Source organism: Cotesia typhae, unplaced genomic scaffold (genome assembly GCF_013202065.1).
Source record: "Cotesia typhae breed Kobodo isofemale line unplaced genomic scaffold, CoteBio_Ctyphae contig_4, whole genome shotgun sequence".
Lineage (NCBI taxonomy): Eukaryota > Metazoa > Arthropoda > Insecta > Hymenoptera > Braconidae > Cotesia > Cotesia typhae.
In genome coordinates, this window is record NW_027423748.1 from 11097563 (window position 1) to 11116612 (window position 19050).

At 39.0% G+C, this 19050-nt stretch overlaps 1 protein-coding gene across 3 annotated transcripts; it reads left to right on the forward strand.

Annotated features, from left to right (window-relative positions):
- Positions 1-379: 379 nt before the first annotated feature.
- Alk (Anaplastic lymphoma kinase) lies at positions 380-18255 on the forward strand. Of its 3 annotated transcripts, XM_074243266.1 has the most exons (14): positions 389-1083; positions 1154-1321; positions 3388-4238; positions 4331-4455; positions 4527-4661; positions 4784-4939; positions 5030-5422; positions 13336-13434; positions 13588-15239; positions 15354-15646; positions 15778-16120; positions 16433-16660; positions 16733-17143; positions 17208-18255. In XM_074243266.1, the coding sequence occupies exons 3-14, from the start codon at positions 3733-3735 to the stop codon at positions 17253-17255; spliced, it is 4389 nt and encodes a 1462-aa protein (XP_074099367.1). In that variant the 5' UTR covers positions 389-1083; positions 1154-1321; positions 3388-3732; the 3' UTR covers positions 17256-18255. The 3 variants fall into 3 exon arrangements, with proteins under 3 accessions (XP_074099368.1, XP_074099369.1, XP_074099367.1); XM_074243267.1 differs by lacking the exons at positions 16733-17143; positions 17208-18255 and having other exon boundaries at positions 380-1083; positions 16411-16608; XM_074243268.1 differs by lacking the exons at positions 16733-17143; positions 17208-18255 and having other exon boundaries at positions 381-1083; positions 16344-16484.
- The last annotated feature ends 795 nt before the right edge of the window (positions 18256-19050 follow it).

Sequence of the window (19050 nt, forward strand, 5' to 3'; positions counted from 1 at the left end):
CACAACGTCACTTTTCGAACCGACGAATCAGGAGTTTTAATTCCATCGGGCGCATGCGCATCCGTCGGACCAATAGAAATTGAAAAAAAAAAAAAAAAAAAAAAAAACAATTCCATCAGAAAGAAATGAAACTATTGGTCCAGTTTCTTTGACGCGCGTTTCTGCGCATGGATTTAAAGAATAGCAAATTAACGTAACAAACACGTAATTATTATTCAATGGTTTTTTGTTGTGTATAAAAAATTACGGCTTATGAATTTTATTTGTCATTGAATTCTGGATTGTTTAAAGTGCAAGCGCAAGTTCGGATGGAATTGCCGAATGCAGGTAACTAGTGATTAATGTTTGTTGGAGTAAAGGTAATAATAGCACACAATAGAGATATATTTTTGGAGATAATAATATATATATAAAGGAGTAGAGGACAGGACCACGAGACGGACAGCATCAAAAGTGTGGGTAAACGCGTCTGCGCTTGTTAAAACCGTATCTCTGAGAGAGAGCAGCAGGGGCGGAGTCCTCCTCGAGCCTGGCAATATCTTTACTACTCTGGTGTAGCTTGAACAGTAGGCGCGAGGCCAGCATTATTTGGATGCTGTCCAACTAACGCGAAACGAGCAAACAGACAAGTTGATGGTCATCCAGTGGTGATAGAATTATACGACATTAAAACACGGTTTAATACTCAATTATTAATTTATAAATTAACAATTAAATTTTAAAAGCCGGAAAAATAAATGATTAAATAATAAAGATGATTGAAAGTTATTATTGGTGAGTTTTCTCGAGTGAACTAACAGTAGAGTAACTAAAGGGGATTTTAAAACCTCGAAACATGCTGGATGCTGTAATAGGGTAGAACGTACCAACCGAGAGCTTATCCGGACGTGAGTGTAGCATCGATCGAATATGTGCTTTTGTGCTTGACTCTCTCATTCTTTCTTTCTTTATTTGTTTCTTTCCTTCTTTCTCCGCTCTCCCGTGTAATGTACACACGGTTTGATAACAGAGACCAAATATAAAAAAAAAAAAAAAACAACCAAAGGGTCTGTCAGGAGCTTCCACGTTGTGTGGGTGGTGATGGTAAGTCTCCAACTAACGCAGCATCACTACACACGTTTATTAATCTTTTACGGTTCTCTATTTATTACAGTGTTACGTTTTTATTCTATCAACAGCACGCTTTTTTAGTTACGTCGATACTTTAAATCACAGCGTCAGATTATTTATCGTTGTATTATTATTTATTATTAATTGTAATGTATACTGTGTATTGACAGTGCTTTTATTTGAATAAATCTCCCGATCAGCATCCACAAGGGTGAGTGCTTTTGTTTATTCTTCTCGGTCTATTGATTAATGACTTATCAATTTTGTTTTTCGCTGCCAAACATTCCCAGTTTTATAGAAAAAAATCTGACACACAGTACATTAAATCAATAGTTTCATTGAGTAGCTTGATGAATATTTTATTTTAAGGAATGATAAATTGAACAGTATTCATTAATACCGAATATTTATCAGAGAGATTGAAATTAGTCATTGGATTGGATGTATCAAATTAACGCGATGAATTTTACGTAGGCGTAAGCGTATTACGCGACTTTGCACCACCTAATAATAATTAATAATAATAATACTATTGAATGATTTCGTATCAGTATTCCCGTTAGCTTCGGATCCATTAAAGATATTTTATTCAACGGTCTCTATTATTTCCCAACGAACTCATCAATTAACTTTTTATCCCGCTTTTTACTCCAACTTGGATAAAATTATTTAATTAAATTATTATTATTTTTATCTAACAATTATTTAAATCAGTTTAATGTCAGTATACGTAATAATAACAATAATAATATATAGATGGATATAAAAGAGGAAATTACAGGATATCGGAGAAATAGTTAAAGCATTTCCGATGATGCTGATTCTCCGGTATTAACTTTTCCCTTTACTTGGTTGGTTGCTCTGTTGGTTAGTCGCAGCTAAACTTTTACGCTGTGATAATATTGAGTTATAGAAATAAATTCGGCTCATGTATTATCATACATAATAAATTTAGTATTTATCCTTTCATTCTATTTAAAATAATTTATTTAAAGTCCTGCTATAAAATTAAAAGCCGAATGACGTAAATAACAACCACGCATACGCATAAGCTTCGTTATATTTATTATTACTATAATTATTGTTATAAATAATAATATTTATATTGTTCTATAAATTTTAAATAGAAGCATTATTTTGTATCTTGTGGTGCATAGTCTTTGGCTTGCTGGCTAACATTAAGATTACCGAGTACGAGGGATAAGATTAGGCCGGATATTACGACTATTACCACATCTCATGTACCAATCCAACACTGAGACTGCGAATCTCATGAATGCATACTCTAATTATACCGGAAATGTAATAAAATATCGTTCAGTCTAGACACGTGTTATTTGTTATTTTTTAATATTATTTTAGTATTATTAGTTATTTTATAAAAAAAGAATTTCAACTATTTTATCATATCGGATTTTTTTTTTTTTTTTTGACGTTATCGACGTCAGGCAAACTTTTTAATCAGGGAAAATGTTGAGTTTAAATTCCTTTGAATAAGGTCGACGAGGGAACAGGAAATCCTGGAATATTAAAACTCTTGACGTATCGTTTTTCATGACTACGGATTAAATCATAATAAAAATAATAATAATAATTATTATTATTTAAAAAATAATAATAAATAACTCCACATATTTTCCAAAATTAATATACTACTGTGAATAGTACATAATTATGTTACTCGATTGTCAAGTGACGGAAATTGACAAAAGCCAGACCGCAAATTATTATGCGGTTGTTTTCCAATTTCATCTGAAATTTAATTTTAATTTAAAATTTTATTATAATTTCACCCCGAATATAAACAACTAAACTATTTATAAATAATATTTAACATACAACTTTATTCGTGTATATGAAAGTATCGATCAGCCGGTTTAAATGGGACAATGGATATGATTCTGTGAAATGGAGATAAAATGATTATCCCTTGAGCAACAATTTAATTCTGTGTAAAACTTTTCAGACTATCGAGTACCAGTCAACCAGATTGACATCAAAGCTCATTGAAATATAATTAAATAAAATTTTTTTATTTATTAATTGATGGATTTGTAGAGTTGATTTGTTAGCCGTGAAATAAATGACATAAAACCTTTTGAATTAATGTTATAGACTGTATAGACTCTAGCCACAGTAGAAACGGATATTATAAAACAAAAAAACTAGTAGTTTACTTTCAGTGTGATAAATTGGTCGGAATATATAAGATTATTTTTGTTCATTGATCCATAATTACTGCTTGAATAATTCCTAATGGCGTTTATTCATTTACAGTAAACAACTTATGGAGCGTCAATACAACGAGAGTCGATTCATCCTGGTAGTATGATAATTGAGGGTTTGAGTATGACTGCAATATATCAGAATAAACAATACGATGAATATATAACAATAATGTGATATATATACAAATAGAAATTCCCATACTTTAAATCCCCAAGCGTCTGAACTTGAATTAAACGCCTACATGAAACTAAAGTTAAACATTATTATTCTGCTGATTATATAAATCCCAGGAGATAAACTGACAGGGAAAAAATAATACATCAATAATAATTATTGTAATAAGAATAAAATATTATAAAAAATCTGAAACTACTAAATATTGATACTGAAGTGATGATCAGCAAGGAATCTTCGATTATTAAAATTTCCATAACAGCGCGCTCCCCCCGGTATCTCCGGAGACGGGAGATATTGAAGAGGGACGGCTGTTTTCTCCTTAAATTGCTTTTAACGCTTTACTGCATCGTCGGGGGTGATTGCGAGCCGCGACGAGGGATTAAGGAGCTGCAAGCCGCGTTGGCCGAAGAACGGGTTCCTCCCCCATTTCTGAGGCACTGTGATTTCGAGGCGCCCTGCAGCTCCTGGAATTACACCGATAACTTCAAAATAGTCTCGAGAAATGACGCAAGCGAATACACCGCGGGTCATTATTTGCGGCTGGATGGCCCGAACATCGGACAGATCTGGTCGATCCTCATTTCTCACACGGGCGCTCAGTGTTTTCTCAAATTCGCTACACGTCAAACAGAAATGGGAAACGGAATAATACGGCTCATTATTATGTCTAACAATATTACGACCTCTGTTGCCTCCGAGCGAACAGGAAACAATGACGCCAAGTTAGTAGTTTATAATTAATAATATATTTATTTATAGCTGCATGGTAATTGCTAATTATTCTTGTTAAATACTCGATTGTCTTATTTCTCAGGTGGAATATTACCGAACTAAAACTTGGAGCTATTAGCCAACCTTATAAAGTTGGTCTTGAAATAGTTGTACCAAAGAATGCCACCTTCTCCATTGACAATATCCGACTGGATGACTGTTTTCCAGGTAATAACAATAATAATGAAAATACTTATACTTTTATTATATAATATATTAACTTTGAATTCTGTCTGTAGAATCTCAGCCGCCTGTTAGCGATAAATGCACGCTGGATATGTTTCACTGCAGAAACGGATCTTGTATCAATAGAACGCGAATTTGCGATCTGACGCCTGATTGTGCTATGGGAGAAGATGAAATTCTTGAATGTGGTATGTATTTTATTAAATTCTTCAGTCAGTTTATAATTTAAAATAAATTACGCTCGATTATGCTCATAATTCTGTCTCAACCCTGAACTTTTATGTTTTCCTTTGGGCGTTAATTACTTTAGACAAAATGCCAGACACAGCGAGGTGTAATTTCGAAAGAGGATGGTGTGGGTGGAAAAATGCACCCAATAAAACTCTACAGTGGACGCTGCATCAAGGAAGTACGCCTACAGAGAGGACTGGTCCGAGTTACGATCACACATATCGCAACGAAACAGGTGTGCCAATAAATTTCATTTTTTTTTTTTTTTTTTTTTTATCAATGACAAACCAATTCATGGATTTTATTTTATTTTTCATCATGACAGGGACTTATGCATTCGTAAATTCATCGAGGAATCACGGATTGGGCGAAAGCGCGACTTTGAACAGCCCAATATTTAATCCAACTCCGCCTTATCACGCTGACCCGAAAAGCCGGTTCTATCAGTCATGTCAAGTGCGTTTTTTCTTCCACCAGTACGGCGAATTCAGCGGATCCTTGGGGCTATATTTGATACAACTAAAGCCTCATCAGAATCACTCACAGAGATTGTGGTGGAGCTACGGGGATCGTAACGATATCTGGTATAATCAGGTTGTTACGTTACCTGACATTCGATACCGATATTTTTTGCAATTTGAATCCAGCAAAAGTTACGCTGCTAAAGCCGACGTTGCTATTGATGATTTTTCATTGAGTCCCCAGTGCTTTGGAATTGGTTCGTATAATAAAATTAATTTTACTCTATAAATATAGAATATAATATCTGAAAAAATAATAATAACCATTACAATGACGATGATGATGATAATAATAATAATAATAATAATAATAATAATAATAATAATAATAATAATAATAATAATAATAATAATAATAATAATAATAATAATAATAATAATAATAATAATAATAATAATAATAAGCGATGCTTGCTACGTGGCCTCCAAGCGGCGCATCGCGGGAAAACGCAGACCATAACATCAGGTCTGTAGGCGAACGACGTAGCCCGTGCAGTGGGCCAACTACCCACTGCATGGAAATAACTGAGTTACCACAAGATACCAACTCAGAAGTGCTCCCCACAACCGGTCCTTTTCGGATGAGGACCATTCATCAGGTGGGAGGAGCACGCCGGACCCGATGAATGATGACGACCCTGGCGCCTTAAGGACTTACTTTAAGTGGACGGAGGAACTGAGAGTCGATCTCTTGGTGTGCTACCAACGTAGCGAGCCGGGGGTGAGCGGCTATATGGCCCGGATGCACACTCTTTGAGTGATATGCATCCGGAGCTAGCGCATTTACGCCCAAACACCTGCGTAATTATGCCGCTCATCTTCGGCGAAATAGAAGATCGCTTGTGCCGGACAGAAGGCAGTCTAATAGACTTTCCTTTCCGGCGCAACTACACCAAGAGCGACGCCGTTCCTCCTTGGACAACAACAATCCCTTTGTAGGACGGCAAGTAAGTATATCTAAAAAGATAACTTACTCCCAACAACAGCTTGACGCGGTAAACGAAGATCTCCGTGCAAACATCCTGGAGGATTCCACCCTGCTCACTGTGAGCCAGGTTGTGTATGGTGCAGCAGTTTCGGCTTTTCCGAGAGAGAGACAATGTCTCTCGATCGAGGCAAGGTTGAAACAGCGCATCTCACAACTTGGCTTGAAAATTGACATGTCCCGGAAACATGTCTCCCGCATTCAGTGTGTGATTGAGTTCGAAACAACTCAAAAGCATACACGCCCCGAATTCGACGCATTGTTGCTGAACTTCGGTGGCGTCATCACACACTGAACAAGAGTACTCTTCTTGTCATCAAAGAAGAGTCTCTTAATAAATTGCGGGCTCTAGTGGCTGCTAAAAAGTCATTAGAGAAAAGGCTGAAGCGGTTGGTCGACAACTCGTTGTTTCGATCCAGCCCTTCACGGTTTCTGACACCAAAGACCGATGTTACCGGAATTATCCAACACCTGAGCGGGTGGAAGCTTTTTGGACTGAGTTGTATGGAGATCAACCAAACGTGAACGCCAACACTCCAGCTCTGCACGACTTCAAAGTATTCTGTCGGGAACACCGTCGACAGAATGCTGATGAAGAAAGCCCTGCAGTCAGTGTGGATGAAGTTCGTTCAGCTCTAAATGGCAGCAAAATTGGGCTGCCCCGGGACCAGACGGCATTAATGTCTTTTGGTGGAAGAAGTTTACTTCTACCCACCTCCATCTGGCCCGCATATTTACATCATACATTAGAGCTGACGATCCGATTCCGGACTGGCTTGTAGAAGGGCGAACCGTACTGATACCTAAAAAAGGTGACTTGTCTGACCTAAGAATTTCAGGCCTATCACCTGCTTGAATGCGGTTTATAAAATTTTTACAAAAATTTTAAATAACCGTATCTTGCAGCAGATAGAGCCTGTATGGCAACAGATATATGAACAACGTGGCAGTAAAGAGGCCTGTCAGGTTGCAAGGAGAACCTGATAGTGGATCGATGCGTCTTACAAGATGCGATCTACTATCAACGCAACCTGTCAATGGCTTGGATTGACTATCGCAAGGCATTTGACTCAACTCCACATGAGTTGATTTTATATCTACTCAAATGCCTGGGAGTCAATCCCGAAATAGTGGAATGTATTCGGCGTACAATGCAGCTCTGGCGAACGCGATTTCACATTGGAAGTGGAAACGCATTGCACGTAACCGGAGTTGTAGAGTACAAACGAGGGGTCTTCCAAGGCGATTCCTTGAGCCCTCTGCTGTTTTGCATTTCACTGCTGCCTATATCTGTTGTTCTCCGTAAAACTCATGGGTACTCAGTGGGGCCTCCGGGTGATCGAAACTATTCGATTACCCATCTGCTTTACATGGATGATCTGAAGTTGTATAGCGCTGATAAAGATCATCTACAAGCGGCCCTCAACATCGTAGCAGAGTACACACGAGATGTCGGAATGTCTTTTGGGTTGGACAAGTGTGCGGTCGTACATCTGGCGAGGGGTAAGTGCTCTGATACTGGTGATGATGTCGAATTAGTGGATGGGAGCGTCTTAAGCCAATTAGACGCCGGGGAGTTGTATAGATATCTAGGAATGGAAGAGCACCGCATGCATGCGGTCTCTGAAGTCTGAACAACTCTCCAGAGCGAGTATGTTAGGAGACTCCGGAAAATTTGGTCCTCCGAACTTTCCGGCAAAAACAAAGTCTCAGCTACTAACATGCTCGCTGTCCCAGTCTTACTATACTCTTTCGGTGTCCTGAAATGGACCCGAAAGGATTTACGAGATCTCGACATCAAAACCCGTAAGATCATTAATATGAATCGGAGCATGCACCCCAATTCATCAGTCGCCAGATTATACCTCTCCCGGTCCATCGGTGGGAGAGGTTTGCAGAGTTTGGAGCGGCTTCACGACCGTTTGGTCCTGGGTTTAACTCACGAAGTTGTCAATTTCACTGCAGACGAGGATGACTTTCTTATGCAAATTGTACATAAACATGAAAATGCGCATAAGGGGTCATTCTTGTATAAGGCAGCAATATATGCGGCAAGAACCCTTGGTCTTGGAGAAATAAACGCTCTTATGGAACTCCGAAAGGAGGAATTTAAGAGCGTCATCAGGAACGCCGAGGAAAAACTACTCCTTGGCGAACTGATGGACAAGTCCATGCACAGCGTGTTCTTTAAACACGTGCGTGATCATGGCTTGTCCATCCAGCTGACGTTTTCCTTCTTAAAGTCAGCGGGCCTGATGTCCGAGACTGAAGGGTTCATATTTGCCTGCCAAGATGGTGTCATTAACACTCTTGAGTACCGTAGCAACGTGCTCCAGGTGCAGCTTCCGGACACGTCCTGTAGGAGGTGTAGACAACATCCGGAGACGCTTATGCACCTTTTGTCGGCATGTCCAGTGCTGGCGAGAGGTGCATATATCCAGCGTCACAATGCTGCCCTGAGAGTACTGTACTACTATCTTCGTCATTGCTACGGTATTGACGTGACACCAGTGCTGCCTTATTTGCCAGGAGATATTCCCCAGGTTGTTGAGAATGACAGTTGCAAAATTTATTGGAACATGCCAATGGCAACAACCCGGCGGATAGATCACAACAAACCTGATATTGTGCTCTTCGACAAGGCCACTCGTGACATTTATGTCATTGAGTTCTCGGCCCCGGCTGAATACAACATCTCAGCCAAAGAAGAGCACAAAAGACAAATATATCAGGATCTCCTGTTTGAAATTGGCAAACTTTACCCAGGTTACCGTGTCAAGCTTGTCGTCCTGATTGTTGGCGTCCTAGGAGGGATGAAACAGTCTTTTGTATCCTCACTTGCCAAAGTTCCAGCTTGCTCATCAAAAGCTGAGTTCTTGGCAGTTAGGATGCAGAAGGCTGTTTTACTTGGTTCTCTCCGTCTCTTAAGGGAAATGACTTTGGCCTGCTGTGATCACTAACCGCCTTGTTGTGCGGAGTGGTCCAGCAGTAACGGATGGAGCTCAGGCTGGGCCCTCGGAGAATCGGACTCCGGGGATAACCCCCTGAGCATTTAATAACAAAATAATAATAATAATAATAATAATAATAATAATAATAATAATAATTATTATTATTATTATTATTATTATTATTATTATTATTATTATTATTATTATTATTATTATTATTATTATTATTATTATTATTATTATTATTATTATTATTATTATTATTATTATTATTATTATTATTATTATTATTTGTTATTAATTGCTCAGGGGGTTTTCCCGGAGTCCGATTCTCCGAGGGCCCAGCCTGAGCGCCATCCATTACTGCTGCACCACTCCACACAACAAGGCGGTTAGTGAGTGCAGCAGGCCAAATTCATTTGCCTAAGTAGACGCAGGGATCCCAAAATGACAGCCTTTTGCATCCGCACTGCTAGAGACACGGCTGCTGAACTGCAAGCCGGTATCTTCGCAAGTGAAGACACAAAAGACTGTTTCATCCCTCCAAGGACGCCGACAACCAAAACGACGAGCTTGACACGGTAACCTGGGTAAAGTTTGCCAATTTCAAACAGGAGATCCTGATATATTTGTCTTTTGTGCTCTTCTTTGGCTGAGATGTTGTATTCAGCCGGGGCCGAGAACTCAATGACATAGATGTCACGAGTGGCCTTGTCGAAGAGCACAATATCAGGTTTGTTGTGATCTATCCGCCGGGTTGTTGCAAATGGCATGTTCCAATAAATTTTGCAACTGTCATTCTCAACAACCTGGGGAATATCTCCTGGCAAATAAGGCAGCACTGGTGTCACGTCAATACCGTAGCAATGACGAAGATAGTAGTACAGTACTCTCAGGGCAGCATTGTGACGCTGGATATATGCACCTCTCGCCAGCACTGGACATGCCGACAAAAGGTGCATAAGCGTCTCCGGATGTTGTCTACACCTCCTACAGGACGTGTCCGGAAGCTGCACCTGGAGCACCTTGCTACGGTACTCAAGAGTGTTAATGACACCATCTTGGCAGGCAAATATGAACCCTTCAGTCTCGGACATCAGGCCCGCTGACTTTAAGAAGGAAAACGTCAGCTGGATGGACAAGCCATGATCACGCACGTGTTTAAAGAACACGCTGTGCATGGACTTGTCCATCAGTTCGCCAAGGAGTAGTTTTTCCTCGGCGTTCTGATGACGCTCTTAAATTCCTCCTTTCGGAGTTCCATAAGAGCGTTTATTTCTCCAAGACCAAGGGTTCTTGCCGCATATATTGCTGCCTTATACAAGAATGACCCCTTATGCGCATTTTCATGTTTATGTACAATTTGCATAAGAAAGTCATCCTCGTCTGCAGTGAAATTGACAACTTCGTGAGTTAAACCCAGGACCAAACGGTCGTGAAGCCGCTCCAAACTCTGCAAACCTCTCCCACCGATGGACCGGGAGAGGTATAATCTGGCGACTGATGAATTGGGGTGCATGCTCCGATTCATATTAATGATCTTACGGGTTTTGATGTCGAGATCTCGTAAATCCTTTCGGGTCCATTTCAGGACACCGAAAGAGTATAGTAAGACTGGGACAGCGAGCATGTTAGTAGCTGAGACTTTGTTTTTGCCGGAAAGTTCGGAGGACCAAATTTTCCGGAGTCTCCTAACATACTCGCTCTGGAGAGTTGTTCGGACTTCAGAGACCGCATGCATGCGGTGCTCTTCCATTCCTAGATATCTATACAACTCCCCGGTGTCTAATTGGCTTAAGACGCTCCCATCCACTAATTCGACATCATCACCAGTATCAGAGCACTTACCCCTCGCCAGATGTACGACCGCACACTTGTCCAACCCAAAAGACATTCCGACATCTCGTGTGTACTCTGCTACGATGTTGAGGGCTGCTTGTAGATGATCTTCATCAGCACTATATAGCTTCAGATCATCCATGTAAAGCAGATGGGTGATCGAATATTTTCGATCACCCGGAGGCCCCACAGAGTACCCACGAGTTTTACGGAGAGCAACAGATATAGGCAGCAGTGAAATGCAAAACAGCAGAGGGCTCAAGGAATCGCCTTGGAAGACCCCTCGTTTGTACTCTACAACTCCGGTTACGTGCAATGCGTTTCCACTTCCAATGTGAAATCGCGTTCGCCAGAGCTGCATTGTACGCCGAATACATTCCACTATTTCGGGATTGACTCCCAGGCATTTGAGTAGATATAAAATTAACTCATGTGGAGTTGAGTCAAATGCCTTGCGATAGTCAATCCAAGCCATTGACAGGTTGCGTTGATAGTAGATCGCATCTTGTAAGACGCATCGATCCACTATCAGGTTCTCCTTGCAACCTGACAGGCCTCTTTACTGCCACGTTGTTCATATATCTGTTGCCATACAGGCTCTATCTGCTGCAAGATACGGTTATTTAAAATTTTTGTAAAAATTTTATAAACCGCATTCAAGCAGGTGATAGGCCTGAAATTCTTAGGGTCAGACAAGTCACCTTTTTAGGTATCAGTACGGTTCGCCCTTCTACAAGCCAGTCCGGAATCGGATCGTCAGCTCTAATGTATGATGTAAATATGCGGGCCAGATGGAGGTGGGTAGAAGTAAACTTCTTCCACCAAAAGACATTAATGCCGTCTGGTCCCGGGGCAGCCCAATTTTTGCTGCCATTTAGAGCTGAACGAACTTCATCCACACTGACTGCAGGGCTCTCTTCATCAGCATTCTGTCGACGGTGTTCCCGACAGAATACTTTGAAGTCGTGCAGAGCTGGAGTGTTGGCGTTCACGTTTGGTTGATCTCCATACAACTCAGTCCAAAAGCTTCCACCCGCTCAGGTGTTGGATAATTCCCGGTAACATCGGTCTTTGGTGTCAGAAACCGTGAAGGGCTGGATCGAAACAACGAGTTGTCGACCAACCGCTTCAGCCTTTTCTCTAATGACTTTTTAGCAGCCACTAGAGCCCGCAATTTATTAAGAGACTCTTCTTTGATGACAAGAAGAGTACTCTTGTTCAGTGTGTGATGACGCCACCGAAGTTCAGCAACAATGCGTCGAATTCGGGGCGTGTATGCTTTTGAGTTGTTTCGAACTCAATCACACACTGAATGCGGGAGACATGTTTCCGGGACATGTCAATTTTCAAGCCAAGTTGTGAGATGCGCTGTTTCAACCTTGCCTCGATCGAGAGACATTGTCTCTCTCTCGGAAAAGCCGAAACTGCTGCACCATACACAACCTGGCTCACAGTGAGCAGGGTGGAATCCTCCAGGATGTTTGCACGGAGATCTTCGTTTACCGCGTCAAGCTGTTGTTGGGAGTAAGTTATCTTTTTAGATATACTTACTTGCCGTCCTACAAAGGGATTGTTGTTGTCCAAGGAGGAACGGCGTCGCTCTTGGTGTAGTTGCGCCGGAAAGGAAAGTCTATTAGACTGCCTTCTGTCCGGCACAAGCGATCTTCTATTTCGCCGAAGATGAGCGGCATAATTACGCAGGTGTTTGGGCGTAAATGCGCTAGCTCCGGATGCATATCACTCCAAAGAGTGTGCATCCGGGCCATATAGCCGCTCACCCCCGGCTCGCTACGTTGGTAGCACACCAAGAGATCGACTCTCAGTTCCTCCGTCCACTTAAAGTAAGTCCTTAAGGCGCCAGGGTCGTCATCATTCATCGGGTCCGGCGTGCTCCTCCCACCTGATGAATGGTCCTCATCCGAAAAGGACCGGTTGTGGGGAGCACTTCTGAGTTGGTATCTTGTGGTAACTCAGTTATTTCCATGCAGTGGGTAGTTGGCCCACTGCACGGGCTACGTCGTTCGCCTACAGACCTGATGTTATGGTCTGCGTTTCCCGCGATGCGCCGCTTGGAGGCCACGTAGCAAGCATCGCTTATTATTATTATTATTATTATTATTATTATTATTATTATTATTATTATTATTATTATTATTATTATTATTATTATTATTATTATTATTATTATTATTATTATTATTATTATTATTATTATTATTATTATTATTATTATTATTATTATTATTATTATTATTATTATTATTATTATTATTATTATTATTATTATTATTATTATTATGATAGAATATAAAGAATTTAATTAATTGTATCACAGGAGTTCCGGCGGACGTGGTGGGAGATTTTAATTATTACAGTCCAGTTATTGAATCGGAGCATCCAATCGAGCAACACTTTGATTTCGTGAATGAAACAGGTACGTCATACAAGGCTTCTGCCAATATTATATTATATTTTTAGACATCATTAACTCGCTGATGTCATTACTCAATGTATATATATATATATATATATATATATATATATATATATATATATATATATATATATATATATATATTGTTTAAAGTGGTGAGAATAACAACATGTGGCGCAACGGGACGTTTCGGACCAACTGCTAAGCAATGTGCTCGTGAATACAACAAAACAGAGTCCGAAGTTGAACTCCCTGAGACTTTACGAGCCAATTCTTCTCAGGACTACTATCGAGGGGTGCAAAAGTGGGTGGTACCGAGCGGAGGATACTACACCTTAATGGCAGTGGGAGCTCGCGGAGGAAGAGGCTCAGGGGGGATGGGCAGCACCCTCGGAGCTTTTGTTCGCGGTGTTCTTGAACTAGAGAAAGGCCAGACTCTGTACTTTTTGGTGGGACAACCGGGAATTGATGCGTGTACCAAAAGCCTGGGTATGATGAACAATCCCTGCGGTGTTATTTCTACCGCCGGAGGTAATGAATCTCCCCTAGTCGGGGTCCAATCTGCGATTCGTGAGGTAAAGAACATCGAATTGATCAACGGCGGAGGAGGAGGTGGAGGAGCAACATATGTATTTACCGTAAAGTCAACGGGAGAGCGTGAACCACTGCTGGTCGCTGCGGGGGCCGGAGGACTCGGGTTCGGGCAATTTGTCGACGATGGAATTCAGCATGGTCATGGACCCTACGTGGATATGAAAAATCACGTTCTCGAATTGACACCGGGAGATAAATCTGGGGGAGGAGGAGGAGGATGGAACGGATCATCTACGCACGACTTGAGACGTATTTCGGTGGGCCAATCTCTGATGAAGGGTGGCGTGGGCGGTGTCGGGTGTCATCAGAAAAATAAAACTCACGGGGACGGAGGATTCGGCGGAGGAGGTGGAGGCTGTCGAACTGGAGGCGGAGGTGGCGGATTTACTGGCGGAACTACCGGGGTAAAAAGCTCTACCAATGGCGAGGGTGGATTCTCGTATATATCGCCCGAGTTAATCCACACGGCCTACCGATCCGGATACAATCCTGGCTCAGGAGAAGTTTTAATTGTTCCGGCTATAAGCGGATGTGGATGCGATTTTCGGTGTGTCGCGGTTGATCGGCATCTCAGCGAGACGAGATGTCTGTGTCCGCCTGGCTGGCAGCTTGGAAATGATTCTCGCTCGTGCTTGGCCGACGAGCTGGATTTTACCAATCAAACGATGAAGATAGTATTGATTATCGTTTGCTTCGTACTTGCGGTATCTTTCTCAGCGCTTTGCTTTATATTGTACAATAGATATCAAAATAAAAAGGCCGTATCGAGGCGCAGATTGGCGATGTTCGGTAACGGAACAGAATTAAATCCATTTCCGGGTGTTTCTGACACGATAATGACTGAATTTAATCCAAATTACGAGTTTGCTGGTAACTTTTACAGTATCAAAGACTTGCCGCAGATACCACGTGAATCAATTACTTGCGTGAAACCGCTCGGACAAGGAGCTTTCGGTGAGGTCTTTCAAGGTGTTTACAAGTACACCCGCAATGAAGAAGCTCAGATTGCTGTTAAAACTTTACCGGCAGTAACAACGTCCCAAGCAGCTGCTGATTTTATGATGGAAGCGCTTATTATGAGCAAATTCGATCATCCGAATATTGTTAAATTCATCGGAATTTCATTTGACAAAAATCCACGTTATATTGTTTTGGAATTGCTTGCCGGAGGGGATTTGAAAAATTTTCTGCGCGAAGAGCGACCCAAACCCGTGAGTATTGATTTACCGAGTGGAGAAGTTAACCCACTGCTTCTAGTGGCAGACACTAATAAATTATTGAGGAATAGGTAAGGTAATTATAGATGACGATTGAAATTTGTTTAGGATCGACCAACGACGTTGACAATGAGGGATTTAATTATTTGCGCTCATGATGTTGCCAGTGGTTGCAAATACATGGAGGATGCCCGTTTTATTCATCGCGACATTGCAGCCCGTAATTGCCTGCTAACTTGCAAAGGACCGGGACGAGTTGTGAAGATTGCTGACTTTGGAATGGCGCGTGACATATACCGCAGTGACTATTATAGAAAAGGCGGGAAGGCTATGTTGCCTATTAAATGGATGCCACCAGAGAGTTTCTTGGATGGGATTTTCACTACAAAGACTGATGTGTGGTAAGTAATTCATGGAGGTATGAATCTTTCATTAGCTATCATCCGTGAGGTGTATATCCTTCCATCAGATCTGAGAATAGTGAATTAGCAAATACATTTCAGAGTAGTATTATAGATGTGTGTTTCAACAGGGCTTTCGGCGTACTCCTTTGGGAGATTATGTCATTCGGGTATATGCCGTACACTGGATGCTCAAACCGAGAAGTAATGTTGATGGTGCAGTCAGGAGGACGTCTCGAGAAACCAGCCGAGTGTCCTGATCCTATTTACGGTATAATGGCCAAGTGCTGGCATCCAAAGCCTGATGATCGACCTAGCTTTGAGCTCATTGTCGAGAGATTAGGTTACTGTCTCCAGGATCCAGATGTAATTAATCATCCCATGCCAAATTATGACATTCTCCCGGATTGTGACAGAGAAATCACTATCATGAGACCTGATCCAGAAACTGAATGCATCAATGTACATTCCAATGTAAGTTTTATTTGTTTGCATGATTTATATTTGATATATTTATATATGAAACTGTGTCTAAAATGCAATGTCAATTAGTTGAAAGGATTTAGAGCAGTATCCGTGGAACTAACAATTAGTGAGACAAACGGTAGTAGAGAAAAATATGATAATAATATAAAATATAAAACTACTTATCAGTTTTATCTGTAGTTTCACGGATTTTTATTTACGTATTCGTTAGGTATAGAAAATTAGCGTCGAAAGTGAGATGATGAGAATGGCGGCTCGAGTTGATTGAAATTTCTCAGGTTTTTCATGATTTCTGCACAGCTGGACGGATGTGGGTACATGCAGCCGCGCACTAATTTTCGCCCCGGTGCTTACAAGATGGGATTTGTTCCGGGGATTGTCTATGCTTCTCTGCGTCACAATGATGATTTAGAGGGTGAAATAATTCAAGAGACGACCTTGATACAGCCGAAAGAACGGGAGGCTAATGCCGAGAATGTCAGGATACGCAAAATGTCTGAGGACAAGCCACCAATTATTTATGAACAGGTTTATTTTTTTATTAATTATTATTATAATTACGAATATTGATTTCTGAAGATTTAATTAACGATATTGCAGGAGATAATTAAACACCCGTTAAATGAAGATAAAGGTCTTAATGAAAAACCAATATTAAATAATGAAAATTTAAAGGGCGTGAGAGAAAAATACGACAAACCGATCGAAAACGGTGAAAGTACAACAACCACTGATACTATTTCCGATTCACTTGTCAACGCTTCGTCAGTTTCGCCTCCAGATACTGAATTATCGTTACCAAATACACCTAAATCCTCGCCAAATCATTCAAACATGAGTCCTAATAATTCAGTGAATAATGTCAATGGTATTGTTAAGAAAAATTCATTAAAAGCGACATTGAGTTTGGATCCGGCTACACTTTATCGTGGTGCTATTCCGTATGAGAAAATAAAATTTTCTTCAGCTCCACCACACATAACTACTTCGGACAGTTTAGAAATAAAAAAGGTACAAATTTTTTTATTACAATAATTATCAATTATTATTTTTAATTATTATTATTATTTTATAGGAGTCGTTAGGACATGAACTACCGAGAGAAGAAGAATGCTCCTGCTGAGAAATGTATACCGGGGACTGACGAGAACATTCTCCCCAGATCACCAGAACAACATTACGAAAATCAGTATCAATGCCATTAATGATTATCAATTGTTACGACGAGTACACCAGCGTAACAAGACATTCATCTGAAGAAACGCTCATTTAATGAATTTAGAGATTTAAAAAAAAAAAAAAAAAAAAAAAAAAAAACATGACAAAAAACAAACAAACAATTATTTAATAGAATTGAAGTCACATTTTTTACCTGAAACTTTCTTTATGATGCCATGCATAGTATATAAATATGAATATGAATGTATTTATCAAACAAATATTAATGATAAATGATAAATAAATGAGTGTCCAATTTTATATTGTATGTTAATCAAGTAGATCGAAATCATCGAGTTTTAATACGTCAAATATGTAAAATTGATGATATAATAATAATATTAATTAATATAGTGCCAATAATAAGTGACTTCATTAATTGTGTGGCTTTATTAATGAATAATACTTGTCAAATTTAATAATCATGGCTAATTTTAAAAGACACTAGACAAATTCATCAAATTAGCCATTGATTATAATTGATTTATTTATTTATTTGTGTTATTATTAAAAGAATTAGATTATTTGCTGTAAGTATAGTAAGCTTAGAGAGTATTGGTGAGGAAAATTTAAATTGTAAGCTCACCGGTACATAATATTATTGAAAAGAGTAATGTATATCTGACATGTTGAGTAATCGTGTCTTTTAGAATTATTAATAGACACATTACATGAATATTTTGTGTCATAATCTTATAACTCGAAACGATAAATCGTTTTGGATGCATAAACTAAAATAATAATAATAAATATTATTATTACTACTATCATGATACGAGAAAACATAAAATTAAAATTGTTATTGTTTATATAATATATTATATGATTAATTTAAACATTGTTGTGTAAATCCAATATATAACAAATTGTTTTGTAACATTTTATTTGTGTTATAAATTGGGATAACGGGGTAAATATATATATATATATATATATAATAAAAAATATATATATATATATATATATATATATATATATATATATATATATATATATATATATATATATATATATATGTGTATATGCATTTATGAATATTTATTATAACAACGGTCGACTTCGACATCAAGCTTTAATAAATAGTTGTGTCTTTCCTCGTTAATTATTATATTAAGTGAGGAATCGATTAAAAACAACTAAGGTGATGAATATTAATAAGAGTTGATTGTGTGAATTATAAATATATTTAAAAAATATAATATTTATAAAAATGAAAGAAGAAATAACTGTTTGAACTTTGTAACGGACAACAGTGTATATTCAGTATTTGCAATTAAATAATTTAAATAATTTACTAACTTTAATGCTCATTCAAATGCATCTTGAGCACTAAAATAAATATGTATATTTTAAGTACACAGTTATTTATTTTTAAATTAAAAAGCTCAATACGTAAAATAATTGTGAATTTTTTCTTCTCGCTGTCGACGTTTCATTTAATTAATTTAGTTCTATTAATGAACAAATATTTATTCGAGACTTCTGTCGCAAACTTTACGAGACATTGTAAATTAAATGCCAAAGATTATTTTTATTATTATCATTTATCGTTGAAACTTTTTTATATTTGATCATATAAGCTAAGATAATAAGTATTAATTAACTAATTGTTTCGTTTTCATTTTTATTTTTATTGTGAAAGCTCAATTATACTATTTCATTACTCTTCCGCTTTTTATAGAAAAAAATAAAACAACAAT

Excerpts from the sequence above, each read along its gene's own strand:
- Alk (XM_074243266.1), top strand. The coding sequence starts at position 3,733 with ATGATCAGCAAGGAATCTTCGATTATTAAAATTTCCATAACAGCGCGC. Across the intron at positions 15,240-15,353 it reads GCGAAGAGCGACCCAAACCC|GATCGACCAACGACGTTGAC; the intron begins GTGAGTATTGAT and ends AAATTTGTTTAG. Across the intron at positions 16,121-16,432 it reads GCATCAATGTACATTCCAAT|CTGGACGGATGTGGGTACAT; the intron begins GTAAGTTTTATT and ends ATTTCTGCACAG.